Here is a 15,004-nt window from a genome sequence, read left to right as displayed (position 1 = left end):
ACCTTAGCCTTAACCCCAACCCTAACAGGAAAATGGAAATAAATACATTTTTGTTATTTTATTATTTTTCGCTAAGAGGGTGATAAAGGGGAGTTTGATTTACTATTTATAGTGGGTTTTTATAGTGGGTTTTTATGTTTGGCAGCTGTCACATGCTGAAAGATGCTTTTTATTGCAAAAAATAGTTTTTGCATCACCACATTTTGAGAGCTATAATTTTCCATATTTTGACCCACTGAGTCATGTGAGGTCTTGTTTTTGGCTGGATTAGTTGACGTTTTCAGTGGTACCCATTTTTAGTTACATACGAATTTTGGTTGCGTGTTTTTCCACTTTTTGTTCGGCGGTATGATAAAGCATTGTTTTTTGCCTCGTTTTTATTTTTTACGGTATTCACTTAAGGGTTTGACTAGTGGGACAGTTTTATAGAGTGGGTCGTTACGGACGCGGCGATACTAAATATGTGTATTTACATAAATAAATGGATTTATTGGAAAAAAATGTATTTTTTCATTTGGGGATTTTTAAAAAAAAATATTTTTACACATTATAACTTTTTTTTAACTTACCTCCCTGCAGGACCCGGAAGGACCTTGCAGCCATCCTCGATATGGGGTCTCCATGGAGACCACCGGAACAATGCGATCGCATTGCATTGTTCCAGTGGGAGAGCGCAGGGAGCCCCCCTCACTGCGTGATTCCTCTCTATGCTGCTGTCAGTACTAATAGCGGCATCAGAGGGGTTAAATGTCCACGATCGTCGTGGCGCTCAGCGTAAGGCCGCACGATCGTGCAGCCGTACTAGTACTGCTGTTTGCGGGAACGCAGTTCTCTCAGAGCAGTATAAGTACATCGCATACCGGGAAGGGGTTAATAACACACCTGATGTGTCCGTATCTACAGTATGGTGTGCTCACAAGGCCTACATCCGGGGTAAACTGCTCCAAATAGCGTCCCAAAATAACACAGCGATACTACGCCAAATAGAGGAAATCAAAATATAGCCGCTCTAGAAGAGATGCTCAGACATAGCCCCACAAACACAATACTCCAAAAATTACAGAATCTAAGGTATGAATTATATCAACTGCTCCAACACAAATATGAGCATAATAAATGGAAAAGCAAAGACAAAAATATTATTGTCAGGGAAACAAAGTGAAAATATTAGCCAACAAAATTAAAGCCAAAATGACCAAAGATTATCCCACATACAGGACGACCAAAAAATATAATATATAACCCCAAGGAAATCGCCAATACCTTCTCACATGACTATTCCATCCTCTATAATCTACAGGAAAATACCACAACCCACCACCCAACTAATAAATCAGTTGTTGGAGAACATAAAACTTCCTAAGATACCAGAGGACACTATACATACAGTGCCTTGCGAAAGTATTCAGCCCCCTGGAACTTTTCAACCTTTTACCACATATCATGCTTCAAACATAAAGATACCAAATGTAAATTTGTGGTGAAGAATCAACAACAAGTGGGACACAATTGTGAAGTTGAACGAAATTTATTGGTTACTAGCTGAAGAGCCCGGCGCTGCCCGGGCATAGTAACTAACTGTGGTTAGTTATAACAAATTATAATTATCCTCCATCCCATAGTCCCATGCCCATATACCCGTCATACATACCCACCATCCCATAGTCCCGTGCCCATATACCCATCACACATATCCACGATCCCATAGGCCCGTGCCCATATACCCATCATACATATTCGCCATCCCATAGTCGAGTGCCCATATACCCATCACACATCCTTCATCTCACAGTCCCATGCCCATGAACCCAACATACATATCCTCCATCCCATAGTCCCGTGCCCATATACCCATCATACATATCCTCCATCCCATAGTCCAGTGCCCATATACCCATCACACATCCGCCATCCCATAGTCCCGTGCCCATATACCCATCATACTTATCCACCATCCCATAGTCCCGTGCCCATATACCCATCATACTTATCCTCCATCCCATAGTCGAGTGCCCATATACCCACCATACATCTTCCATCCCATAGTCCCATGCCCATATACAGTGGGGAAAAAAAGTATTTAGTCAGTCAGCAATAGTGCAAGTTCCACCACTTAAAAAGATGAGAGGCGTCTGTAATTTACATCATAGGTAGACCTCAACTATGGGAGACAATGTGATTTTCTGGATTTTTTTTTCTCAGTTTGTCTCCCATAGTTGAGGTCTACCTATGATGTAAATTACAGACGCCTCTCATCTTTTTAAGTGGTGGAACTTGCACTATTGCTGACTGACTAAATACTTTTTTTCCCCACTGTACCCATCATACATATTCGCCATCCCATAGTCGAGTGCCCATATACCCATCATACATATTCGCAATCCCATAGTCGAGTGCCCATATACCCATCCTTCATCTCATAGTCCCATGCCCATAAACCCAACATACATATCCACCATCCCATAGTCCCATGCCCATATACCGATCATACATATCCGCCATCCCATAGTCCCATGCCCATATACCGATCATACATATCCGCCATCCCATAGTCCCATGCCTATATACCCATCATACATATCCTCCATCCCATAGTAGAGTGCCCATAAACCCGTCACACATGCTCCATCCCCTAGTCCAGTGATCATATACCCATCATACATATTCTCCATCCCATAGGCCCGTGCCCATATACCCATCACACATCCTCCATCCCATAGTCAACCATTATGACATCATAATGAGCGGCGGGGCTTGCAACCTATGATGAATCAGCGTCACCATGGCAACCATTATGACATCATAATGAGGGGCGGGGCGTGATACACACACACTTTTTCCCCAGTATGTAGATAGGGGCAAAATTGTTTGGTGAATTGGAACGTGCGGGGTTAAAATTTTGCCTCACAACATAGCCTATGACGCTCTCGGGGTCCAGACGTGTGACTGTGCCAAATTTTGTGGCTGTAGCTGCGACGGTGCAGATGCCTATCCAGGACAAACACACATACATGCACACATACACACATACATACACACCCACATTGAGCTTTATATAATAGATTTTAAGTTTTTGTGGAAATTAAAAAACTGAAAAGTGGGGCGTGCAATATTATTTGGCCCCTTTAACTTAATACTTTGTTGCTCCACCTTTTGCTGCGATTACAGCTGCAAGTCGCTTGGGGTATGTCTCTATCAGTTTTGTACATCGAGAGACTGAAATTCTTGCCCATTCTTCCTTGGCAAACAGCTCGAGCTCAGTGAGGTTTGATGGAGATAGTTTGTGAACAGCAGTTTTCAGTTCTTTCCACAGATTCTCGATTTGATTCAGGTCTGGACTTTGACTTGGCCATTCTAACACCTGGATATGTTTATTTGTGAACCATTCCATTGTAGATTTTGCTTTATGTTTGGGATCATTGTCTTGTTGGAAGACAAATCTCCGTCCCAGTCTCAGGTCTTTTGCAGACTCCAACAGGTTTTCTTCAAGTATGGTCCTGTATTTGGCTCCATCCATCTTTCCATCAATTTTAACCATCTTCCCTGTCCCTGCTGAAGAAAAGCAGGCCCAACCATGATGCTGCCACCACCATGTTTGACAGTGGGGATGGCGTGTTCAGGGGGATGAGCTGTGTTGCCTTTACATATTGTTTGGCATTGTTGCCAAAAAGTTCGATTTTGGTTTCATCTGATCAGAGCACCTTCTTCCACATGTTTGGTGTGTCTCCCTGGTGGCTTGTTGCAAACTTTAAACAACACTTTTTATGGATATCTTTGAGAAATGTAGATCTCTGCAGTTCATCCAGAGTGACCGTGGGCCTCTTGGCTGCATCTGTGATCAGTCTTCTTGTTTGAGAAGAAAGTTTAGAGGGACGGTCGGGTCTTGGTAGATTTGCAGTGGTATGATACTCCTTCCATTTCAATATGATCACTTGCACAGTGCTCCTTGGGATGTTTAAAGTATTGGAAATCATTTTGAATCCAAATCCGGCTTTAAATTTCTCCACAACAGTATCACGGACCTGCCTGTTGTCTTCATGATGCTCTCTGTGCTTCAAACAGAACCCTGAGACTATCACAGAGCAGGTGCATTTATACGGAGACTTGATTACACACAGGTGGATTATATTCAGGCCCGGATTGGCAATATAACCAACCGGGCATTTTCCCGCTGGGCCGCTGTCACGTGGGCCACGGGCGGCAGTGCCCGATCATCTGGCTGCTTGCCAGCTGCTGCGGCCACTGTTGCTCCTGCCGCCGGCCCTCTGCGAGCACGGCGGTGATAGTTTCAAGTTCCTCCCGCACTGCAGGGAGATAAGCCTCCACGCACCCCATCCTCGCCTTAGCATGAGACCCCCTCCCCCCAGTCACTCAGTGTCGCACTCACTTGCCTGCTCTCTCTGTTCGCAGGACCTGTGATGAGGTCACAGGAGGGGAGGAGTCAGTGGTCACATGATCAGAAGCCTTTATCCAGCCCCCTGATCATGTGACCCCTGACTCCGCCCCTCCTGTGACCTCATCACAGGTCCTGTGCGCTCAGCCTTGCCTCTTGGTGTCTGCAAGACCCTGCTTTGCTGTTGTCATGGTGCTGGATGAGGTAAGTATGTGTGGGGTTAGGAGGGGTTTACAGTGTGGATGTAGCAGAGCTGTGTGTGTACGAGGTGTACGGAGCGGAGCCGCGCGTGTACGAGGTGTACGGAGCCGAGCTGTGTGTACGAGGTGTATGGAGCGGAGTCGCGCGTGTACGAGGTGTACGGAGCGGAGTCGCACGTGTACGAGGTGTACGGAGAGGAGCAGCACGTGTACGAGGTGTACGGAGAGGAGCCGCACGTGTACGAGGTGTACGGAGCGGAGCCGCACGTGTATGAGGTGTACGGAGCGGAGCCGCACGTGTACGAGGTGTACGGAGCGGAGCCGCACGTGTACGAGGTGTACGGAGAGGAGCCGCACGTGTACGGAGTTGAGCCATATGTGTACGGGATGTACGGAGCGGAGCCAAGTGTGTACAAAGCATACAAAGCGGGCTTTTCCCACGGACACAGGAGTACACGGCGGAGCCCCGAGGAGCATTTTAAAACACACACATGACATTCCACCTGAAGTGATGTGCTGGAAGCTGACCGGAAATGAGATAATTTCTTGAGGAGATTGTGACGGAACCAGGAATGCTTCAGATCCATCACCGTGTCCTCCGACAGCGCAGACAGCAGGATCACCTTGGAATTGGGGATGCCGGCCATGTGAGCGGATCATGATAGGTCCTGCACCGGGAGGCTCAGGTGGGCACTACAATGTGAGCTGGTCTGCTATAGTATCTTTATAGAATCTTTCTTTATTTCTCTCTTTTTCTTTCTTTCTCATTCTCTGTTCTGTCTTTCCCTCATTTTCTTTCTCTCTCTGTTCTTTCTTTCTCTCTCTAATCTTTCTTTTTTCTTTCTCTCTCTGTACATTCTTTCCCCTCTTTCTTTCTTTACTACTTTCTTTCTCTCTCTGTTCTTTCTCTGTCTCTCTCTGTTCTTTTTTTCCTCGCTTTCTTGCTCTCACTGTTCTCTGTCTCTCACTGTTCTTTCTTTCTCCTTTCTTTCTCTCTCTGTTTTCTTTTTTCTCTCTCGCTCTGTTTTCTCTCTTCCTTAGTGCCAGTCAGTGTGCCCATAATGCCAGCCACTGTGCCCTCAGTACCAGTCAGTGTGATCAGCAGTGCTAAATGGGTGCGATTAGGTGTGGACATGGGTGTGACTAGTTGCAAAATGGGTGTGGCCGGGGCATGGCAGTCTTTGTCCTTCTTTCCCTTCTTCAAAAGTTGGGAGGTATGATAGGGGCAGCTATGACCAGGGGGTCTGGTTGCCCAATGGATAGCAGTTCTGCCAGGAATTCTGTAATCGTGCATACAAAAGGGGACAGAGCTTTGGGAGGAATACTGTACCTAAAAGCAATAAATAGGACTGAGCTGAAATACTGGGCACAGCTGTGACTACATGTTATATAGTCGTGTTAATCTCCTCTCACTTCTTGTAAACTACAAGTGTACAAAGATATTATATAGTCACCATGTGACTAGTGGGCCTGTGTAACTTCAAATGCCAGGGCTGAATTTTAGTCCCAGTCCGCCCCTGATTATATTTATCATCATTAGTCATTTAGGACAACATTGGATCATTCAGAGATCCACAGTGAACTTCTGGAGTAAGTTTGCAGCACTGAAAGTAAAGGGGCCGAATAATATTGCACGCCCCACTTTTCAGTTTTTGAATTTCCACAGAAATACAATAAAAAAAACAATACATTTTGTTCAACTAAACAATTGTGTCCCACTTGTTGTTGATTCTTCACCAAATATTTACATTTGGTATCTTTATGTTTGATGCATGATATGTGGGAAAAGGTTGAAAAGTTCCAGGGGGCCGAAAACTTTTTCAAGGCACTGTATATTAAACCAACCAATATCTCAAGCAGAAATACAGCAAATAATGAGAGGAATGACAAATAACCAGTCCCCGGCCTTGACGGACTAACGAACAAATATTTTAAAACGTTTCAAGATATACTAATCCCTCACATGACGTAAATTTTCCAAAATTTTATGCAGATCGGAAAAATTCCAAAAGAGATGATTCAGGCAACAATTATACCCCTCCCCAAACCAGGAAATATCCCTGACCGAACTGTCAATTTTAGGCCGATATCATTAAAACGGATCTTAAAATCTATTCCAAAATCCTAGCTAATAGTCGGCGTCAGTCCTCATTTCTGGCATGAGGTCAGATACATTTGATATCACTAATGGAACGAGGCAGGGATGCCCACTCTCTCCTCTAATATTTGCACTAACAATCGAACCCTTCGCTGAAAAACGAGATCACACCCTGGAATAACCGGTATTAAAATTGGTTATGTAGAGCACAAAATCGGGCTATTCACGGATGACATTATCTTATCCCTTACTAATCCCGAAGAGTCGCTCAATAGAGTAATGGAAGTGATAGACTCTTTTACCCAAGTATCATACTATAAATTAAATATCCCCAAATTCTAAATCTAACACCCTCCGCACCACACCCTGTAAATCTTACAACTAAGTACCCTTTTAAGTGGGAAAACGAAAACATAACATATCTTGGAATCCTCTTGCCCCCTCTGTAGATATAATTAAATGAGAGCATTCTGAAGATCTCAGACAGAAGATCAAAGGCGACATGCTGCGCATGAGACAACACAACATGTCCTGGTTAGGAAGAATAGCGTTCGTAAAAATGTTCTTAATCCCCCAGGTATTGTACGTATTCCGCAACCTCCCTGTCCCCATGAAAATACTCAGGGAGTTACAAGCAAATATGGCAGGAAAAACAGCAGAGTTAAAGCAGATATACTATATATCCCAATAAAAGAGGGGGGACTGGGCTGCCCTCAGTGGTGAGGTATTATAGGGCAGCCATATCTTAACAACTGAGGTTGATGTGGAATGATAAGGATAACAGACATTGGATAGAAATCGAGAAACATCATAAAATCCCCAAATGTTGCATTGTTTTTTTTACTCATATCATTATCGGGCCTAACCCCGGTGATAATAAAAAATTGTGCCTGCCACCAACGGTGATGTCATGGTTAGGACATGGTTAATGTCCTGGTTTCTCAGGGTTAATTTTGCCGGCCTTTCTTTGGATCTGGGAGGGGTATTTATACTCACTCCAGACTAGGATTCCTAAGCAAAAAATTGGTTTCCACCCGCAATTGGGGCGAGGGTGTATGCGGCGGAGGAGGAGCCAACCTATTTTTTTCACTTAGTGTCAGCCTCCAGGCTGCAGTAGCATACACCCACAGTACCTGTGTCCCCCATTGAGGCAAAGTAGAAACCAGGGCTCGAGGCATACCAACACATCTCCGGCAGGCGTGAATAAATGTATATTTCAGCCATCAGCCATGCACAGCTTAGAGATATATCATTGCACAGGTGTAATGGTTTTATTTAGTTTATCATAATCCTCCTTGAAATTAGTTTTAATACAAATTAAAAAGTCAGGAAAAAGGGAAACTCCGTTGTTATTTTACAGAAATTCACACTTGGCCTCACTGCACATTTAATGTTGTTGATCATAAAAGCAAAGTTTGGCCAGAAAGACTGGACCTGGTCTTGTAGGGATCATATGAGACATTCAGCAGCACAGGAGGGAGAGAAGGGAGATTCCTCCAATAAGATATCAGGGATCTAAGAAGCCAACAGCATCATTACCCTCCGCTTTCTCTTACAGGCCCATATTTTTGTTCAAGTGATTTTCTAAATTGTCAGCACATTCTATGTACGCTGTCATTTGGCTTTGTAGTTTACAAAACTAGGCAGGTAACGGTCAGCATCTTCTAATCCCAGGGGGTAGGTGGATCCTCCAGGTTGTAAGTTCTATATAAAAGGGCTTTCAATGTCCAAAGTCATTTGAACTGATTTGGGTGGAGGAGAATGTTATGGTCTAGAGGCAAAATGGTGATCACACGATTGTGATACGGTCGGACTACACCACCGATAAAGCAGCTACAGATGGTGACCGAGAAGAATCTGTGACTTCTCTGCATTTAGTGGTTACTACTCACCTGGGTAGTCATATGTAGGAATCTCCTCTTTACACTGCTCATCACCCTTCACATATGACTCTGTAGTATTAATATAGGTCAGTTCTTCACTCTGAAACAAATATTGTAAAAGTCAGACAGATGGAGAAGTCACATCTGTGATCAGCTCTAATCCTGCCATCTCCTCCGTTCTCATTACACAAGTATAAAACATATAATACTGGTGGATAAAACAAGACTGAGCACAAGACCATCACAGCCATCTACACATCATAGGGTAGACCTCATGACACCTTCTCTCCATCTACCTGATGATCCTGAGGAACATTGGGATCTTCTTGCTTACAATCCTGTGGAAGAAGAGGATGGGGATCTCTCTCTGGTGTTGTCCTCATACTGGATAGATCTGGATGAAACACATACAGAAACTAAATTGATTCTTTACATATAGATAATTATAGGCCATGTGTATTTAGTCCTGTCTACTACCTGGTGATGTGAGGGGTTGGGGAATCTCCATCATGCCATTCTTGTATAGATCTCTGTGTCCTTCAAAATACTCCCACTCCTCCATGGAGAAATAGACCGAGACATCCTGACATCTTATAGGAACCTGACACATACAATGATACCATCATCCCCCCAATCCCTTCAGAGTGTTACTGTATAATGTCCCAGCATTCCCAGCAGTGTCACCTCTCCAGTCAGCAGCTCAATCATCTTGTAGGTGACTTGTAGGATCTTCTGGTTATTTATGTCCTCATGTATCAGGGGGTGAGGAGGAGGCCCCGTGATTGGGCTCAGGGGTCTTCCCCATCCCTCAGACACAGGGTCCTGACAGCGCTCACTAGAGGTCTTCTTCACTACTGTGTAATCCTGGTTATGGAGAGACACATTAATAAATCTCACTACAGACATTTCCAGAGTCCTCACCTCTCCAGTTCTGTCCATCTGTTATTCCCATAGATAAGAATGATGTAATGTGTCGTCATCAGAATCTCTCACCTCTCCAGTAAGCTGGAAGAGGATCTCTAGGGTGAGGTGTAATATCCTCTCCGCCATCTTGTCTCTGTCCATTTCCAGTTTTGATGGGTAACTCAGGAAAATTCTCTTTTGTAGAAGATCTTCATTGAGAGGATCTGATATTGTAGAGACCTGAATGAGAAGAAGATGAGCCGATGTAACATCATAAAAATCCTGTGTAATAATACAATTACTGGAGATAATAAGGGAACATGAGATTTATTATTATGAGATTTACAGTACTTAGTTTCCTTCTTTACATCTACTAATAAATCTGCCTCTTGATTACATTCCAGAGGTTTTCAATAGGGTTCAAGTCTGGAGATTGGGCTGGCCATGACAGGGATTTGATGTGTTCAAACAAAAATGGACGCACACTGTAGCAACATAGCATGCAAACATGAAATATGAAAAATGAATGGCATTACTGCATTAGAAATATGAAAAATTGAGAACGCTTAGCGCATAAAATGTCCAATTTATGTGTATCTGGAAGCCACGGTAAGGCGTTTCTCATTTTCCAGGACCCTAACCTAATGTCAATCCTCACCTAGACTAAAATATTCATCTGAATGGGAACCTATGTAAATCCTCTCCTTAGACTGAAATCTATATCTCTGTGGAGGGGTAGTGGCCCTGCAGTGATTAAAAACGCCTGTGGCTAAAAGGCAGAGTGCTCAGTCAGAAAGTTAATGAATACAAGTTTTAAAGAACTGACCGTCACATCCAAGCATAAACATAGTGTGAACAGGTGCTTAACCTAGAGTCAACAACTCATATACATTCAAACAAAAAAAGGAAGCACACTGTAGTGCCATAGCATGCAAACATTAAATATTCGAATGTTACTCTGCAACGGCAGGATGACATCAAGTGAGCTACAAAAGGAATGGCAAATGGCAGCTGGGGTGAAGCGCATGGCAAGACCAGTTTGTAAGAGGCTCCTTGAGGCTGGGCCCAAGTCATGTAAAGATAGAAAAAAGCCTTTCATCATTGAGAAGCAAAGGACAGCCAAGCTGAAGTTTGCCAAAGATCATAAGGATTGGACCATAGAGAACTGGAGTAAGGTAATCTTCTCTGGCGAGTCTAATTTTCAGCCTTGCCCCACAACTAGTCGTCTAATGGTTAGATGGAGACCTGGAGAGGCGTACAAGCCACATTGTCTTGCATCCACTGTGAAATTTAGTGGATCGGTGATGATCTGGGGATGCTTCAGCAAGGCTGGAACTGGGCAGATTAATCTTTGCGAAGGACGTATGAATCAAGCCGCATACAAGGTTATCCTGGAAAAACAGTTGATTCCTTCTGCTCAGGCAATGTTCCCCAGCTCTGAGGACTGTTTTTTTCCAGCAGGGCAATGCACCATTCCACCCACTAGGTCAATCAATGTGTGGATGAAGGAACACCACATCAAATCCCTGATATGGCCAGCCGAAGCTCCAAACCTGAACTCCATTGAAAACCTATGGAATGTAATCAAGAGGTAGATGGATAGTCACAAGCCATCAAACAAAGAACTACTGCTTAAATATTTGTACCTGGAGTGGCATAAGGTCACCCAAAATCAGTGTGAAAGACTGGTGGAAAGCATGCCAAGACACATGAAAGCTGTGATTAAAAATCATGATTATTCCACAAAGTATTGATTTCTGAACTCTTCCTGAGTTAAAAATTAGTATTGTTGTTTCTAAATGATTATGAACTTGTTTCCTTAGCATTATTTGAGGTCTGCAAGCACTGCATTTTTTTCTTCTTTAGATCATTTCTCATTTTTTGAAAATAAATACAAAATGTGTTGCTTGAAAATTCAGAGACATGTCAGTAGTTTATAGAATGAAAGAGCAATTTACATCTTACACAAAAGTATAGCTATAAAGAGAAAAATCAGACAAACTGAAAATTTTGCAGTGGCCTCTCAATTTTTGCCAGAGCTGGAATGCAATGCAATATTATATATATATATATATATATATATATATATATATATATATATATATATATATACACTGCTCAAAGAAATAAAGGGAACACAAACAGCCTGTTGCAGATGGAATAGTGCTCCCTTTATTTTTTTGACCAGTATAATATATATATTGTAATGCAGTGACCCCTGTGACAGCTAGGGGGTGCTGTATGGGCTTCCCAGGACATGCATGCAGGCATTTCCTTTATTGCAATGGGAACATGGTGAGCAGCAGGGTGGTAAATGGCCGATATGTATCACAGGGGTGGGTGCCCTTTGATGGAAGCTGGAATGTGTTTTAACCAGCAGATCTACTGCTGATGGTTCTGTTTTATGTTGGGAGGCTTCCAAGTGACTTGGAGAGATGGGTGGGTCTATACCTCAGCTGTGGGTGTGGTTATGTACCATATAATGTGCCTGAGGTCTGGTCACATGGGGTGAAGAGTGCATGGACCTGATTGGCTCGTGGGGAAGGTCCTGGAAAGCCTAGGTGTTGGAAGGTGTGCTTTCTGAAGGTTTTGTTCTATAAACATTAATGAACTGCTTGGCGTGCAGTCGCCCACGGCCAGAGGTCCAGCGTGTTTAGAGACTGCAAGGAAAAGCCATACCCTGTAAGTTACTCTGGACTATGTATTAAGCCTGTGATGTGTAACATGGCCAACGGTACAGTTTATGACTGCACAATAAACCTCATAGACTGTAAGTGGAAAATGTTCCTGTGTGCCTCAATATTGCAGTCAAGTGAGTGTCACCCAACACAAACAGTAAGCACTATCTTACATATGGTGCTAGACTGCGGTCAACGGTCCAGGATGCACATGTGATGTGTTTTGCTGTGACTCGGTGGGGTCACAAAGATTTTTTTTTCTCAAGTCAGCTTGCGGTGGCTCGGTGGGGTCATGAAGGTGACAAGCGTCTGGCTGTAAAGCGTCTGGCTGTAACTCGTCGGGGTTATGAAGGTTGCTGTGGATTGGCGGGTCCACGAAGACAGCGCAGCGGAAGCGTGCATGGACTTGTGGCAGTGCGAGCTGCAGTTGCAAGTTGCAGCAAGAGGTTCTGCAGCAGCAGGAGCTGCAGTGACACCAGCAGGTGCTTGTGAGCGGCAGCCAGAGGTGCTGGTGATTTGTGGCTACAGCAGGAGCTGTGGCAGTGCCAGTAGGGGCTGGTGAGGTGCCCTACGGACATCAGAGGTCCAGAATGTGCAACCTCTTAAAGGGCCAGTACCAGTCCAAGAAAGACATAAGGGGCTGTGTGAACTCAGACCTGAGACTGCCATGGGGGAGCCCACGGAGTGTACCCTAGAGAGGGGTTGTGTCCCTAAACGGGGTGGTGTCCCAAAAAGGGGGTGGTAACCCAAACAGAGATGACTGCCAAAAAAGGGGTGGAATCCCAAAAGGGAGTGGTATACCACAATGAAGTAGTTGCTCAAAAAGGGTGGAGTCCCAAAAGGGGGCGGTATCCCAAATTGGGGTGGTGGCAAAAAAAGAGGTGGCGGCAAAGGCGCCATTGGACTGAAGCCAGGAGCAGCGAAGATCCTGCTATGCAGGCCCATGCTATACTGTGGATAGTTCGGTCAGTGAACTGACACTACAGTGCCCCTTCCGGCTGGATATATAATGGGTGATGGGATTGTTTGAACCGGGGAGTTGGGTGTCTTTGCTGAGGACCCATCCTGGATGTTCTGTCATGAATGAGTCACCGAAGGAGGAAAAAACAAAAATACAAGCTAAGTCCAGAAAACCGGAGAGGTTGGTAGCTATCGGATTGAAGCCCCTGATCCTATCCACAACAACTAACAGTAGCCGTGGGGGGTTCCTACGATGCCCTAGACCCCTCGATCACAGCCGGAGAACTAAATAGGCCTAAAGAAAGAAAGGGGAAATCTAAACTGCCCCAGAGCAGACCCCAAAGCAATAGGCAGCCCCCAACAAATAATGACGGTGAAGCAAGATGAAAACACTAACACAGATAGAAAGATAGGTTGAGCAAACGATGGGGCCCAAGCTAACTAAAAAGGACAGGATAGAAAAGCTGCTGTCTGCAATCGGTAAAAAACCCTACCAAAAAATGTCCCAACCGTCTGATAGGAAAAACAGGCCCTGAAGTCGCTAGGACTTCAAAAAGACTATATCAGCACTCAGGTAAATTCTGAAGACAGAGCAAAGAGACAAACTGATCAGAGACAAAAATGGAACTCAGCACACCCCCGACCGGGGATGGCTGAACTCCAAAAAACAAGGTAAACAAAACAAAGCTAATAAGTTCAATAGCAGAGCAAAAACTTATCTTTGGGAAGCAGGAATCAGACTGGTCTCCAAGAATCCAGCAGAGAAATCACCAGCGACTCAGAAGGGCGTTGGCTGCCTTACATCCAGTCAGAATTTCCTGTTACCCAGTCATCATCTACCAGATCAGGTGTTTGGTAATCAGTCTCACTACCATCCTTCACCAGAAGAGGGAGTTCATCAGACATCGACGGTGAAGGGGAAAATGAACTCACAACAATGTTCTGTGTCACCTGGGATGGGGACGAGAGTGAATGGCTTTGGTGGGGACGATAAAAGACCTTTGACAGCATACCTCTACATTGACACGACTGAGATTTCCACATATCACGAAGTGATGGTAGTCCCTGACTTACTGTGTGCTATGGTAATAGGGCAGGACTTGGAAGCCCTGTGGGACTGGTGGACAAAAGGAAAAGTGTCTAGAAATAATGTGTATGGGAGGTAATGGTGTGGAGAGTGCACCCCCTAGGGTTGACAGTCCTAAGTTAGGCATGATGAAAGGAAATGGTGAATGGGCCCAACTTAGTGACATGACGGTAGCAGCCATGCCCGAAAGTATGACCAGAGAGAAGTGTGCGTCTGCCCAACTTACGGACATGATGTCACCTGACGTGTACCACAGGGTGACTGATAGTGGTGTGGTAATTAAAAAGAGTGGAACTGACACCAGAACAGAGAGCAACTTGAGGGTTTACCGTACTGTGGGGTTTGACACAGGCACTGGGGGTGACGGTGATGTGTTATTGCCATTAGCAACCACTAGGGCTGAAGACAATGTTTCTGGCAGGCGGAAGCTCCAGGAGTGGGGTCTAACACAGTTAGAAATGGGGACCTGTTATGAATGAGTCACCGTAGGAGGCAAAAACAGAAACACTAGCTAAGTCCAGAAAACCATAGAAGTTGGCAGCTATCGGATTGCAGACCCCTGAACCTATCAACAACAACTAGCAGTAGCCGTGGGGGGTTCCTACTGTGCCCTAGACCCCTCGATCACAGCCGGAGAACTACATAGCCTAAAGACAGAAAGGGAAATCTAAACTGCCCCAGAGCAGACCCCAAAGCAATAGGCAGCCCCCAACATATAATGACGGTGAAGCAAGATGAAAAAACACTCACACAGATAGAAAGATAGACTGAGCAAATGATGGGGCCCAAGCTAACTAAATAG

General features: G+C 44.5%; 2 protein-coding genes across 2 annotated transcripts in view; one reads left to right on the top strand and one right to left on the bottom strand.

Moving 5' to 3' along the window:
- LOC141059328 (gastrula zinc finger protein XlCGF66.1-like) overlaps positions 1–15,004 on the top strand; it is a 389,061-nt gene that overhangs the window by 131,647 nt on the left and 242,410 nt on the right. The gene's annotated exons all lie outside the window — the stretch shown is intronic.
- The window catches only part of LOC141059317 (uncharacterized), a 35,604-nt gene that overhangs the window by 6,151 nt on the left and 14,449 nt on the right, over positions 1–15,004 (bottom strand). The window contains exons 3-7 of the mRNA XM_073555643.1: positions 9,568–9,717; positions 9,259–9,438; positions 9,052–9,175; positions 8,871–8,968; positions 8,584–8,674 (exon numbers count right to left, since the gene is read on the bottom strand). Coding sequence (XP_073411744.1) covers positions 8,584–8,674; positions 8,871–8,968; positions 9,052–9,175; positions 9,259–9,438; positions 9,568–9,717 — 643 coding nt within the window. The remainder of the gene's footprint in view (positions 1–8,583; positions 8,675–8,870; positions 8,969–9,051; positions 9,176–9,258; positions 9,439–9,567; positions 9,718–15,004) is intronic.

Source organism: Dendrobates tinctorius, unplaced genomic scaffold, assembly GCF_039654945.1.
Source record: "Dendrobates tinctorius isolate UK_male_01 unplaced genomic scaffold, ASM3965494v1 ptg000226l, whole genome shotgun sequence".
NCBI classification, from domain to species: Eukaryota; Metazoa; Chordata; class Amphibia; order Anura; family Dendrobatidae; genus Dendrobates; species Dendrobates tinctorius.
The sequence above is the reverse complement of the archived record's forward strand: the minus strand, read 5'-3'. Positions and strand labels throughout refer to the sequence as shown.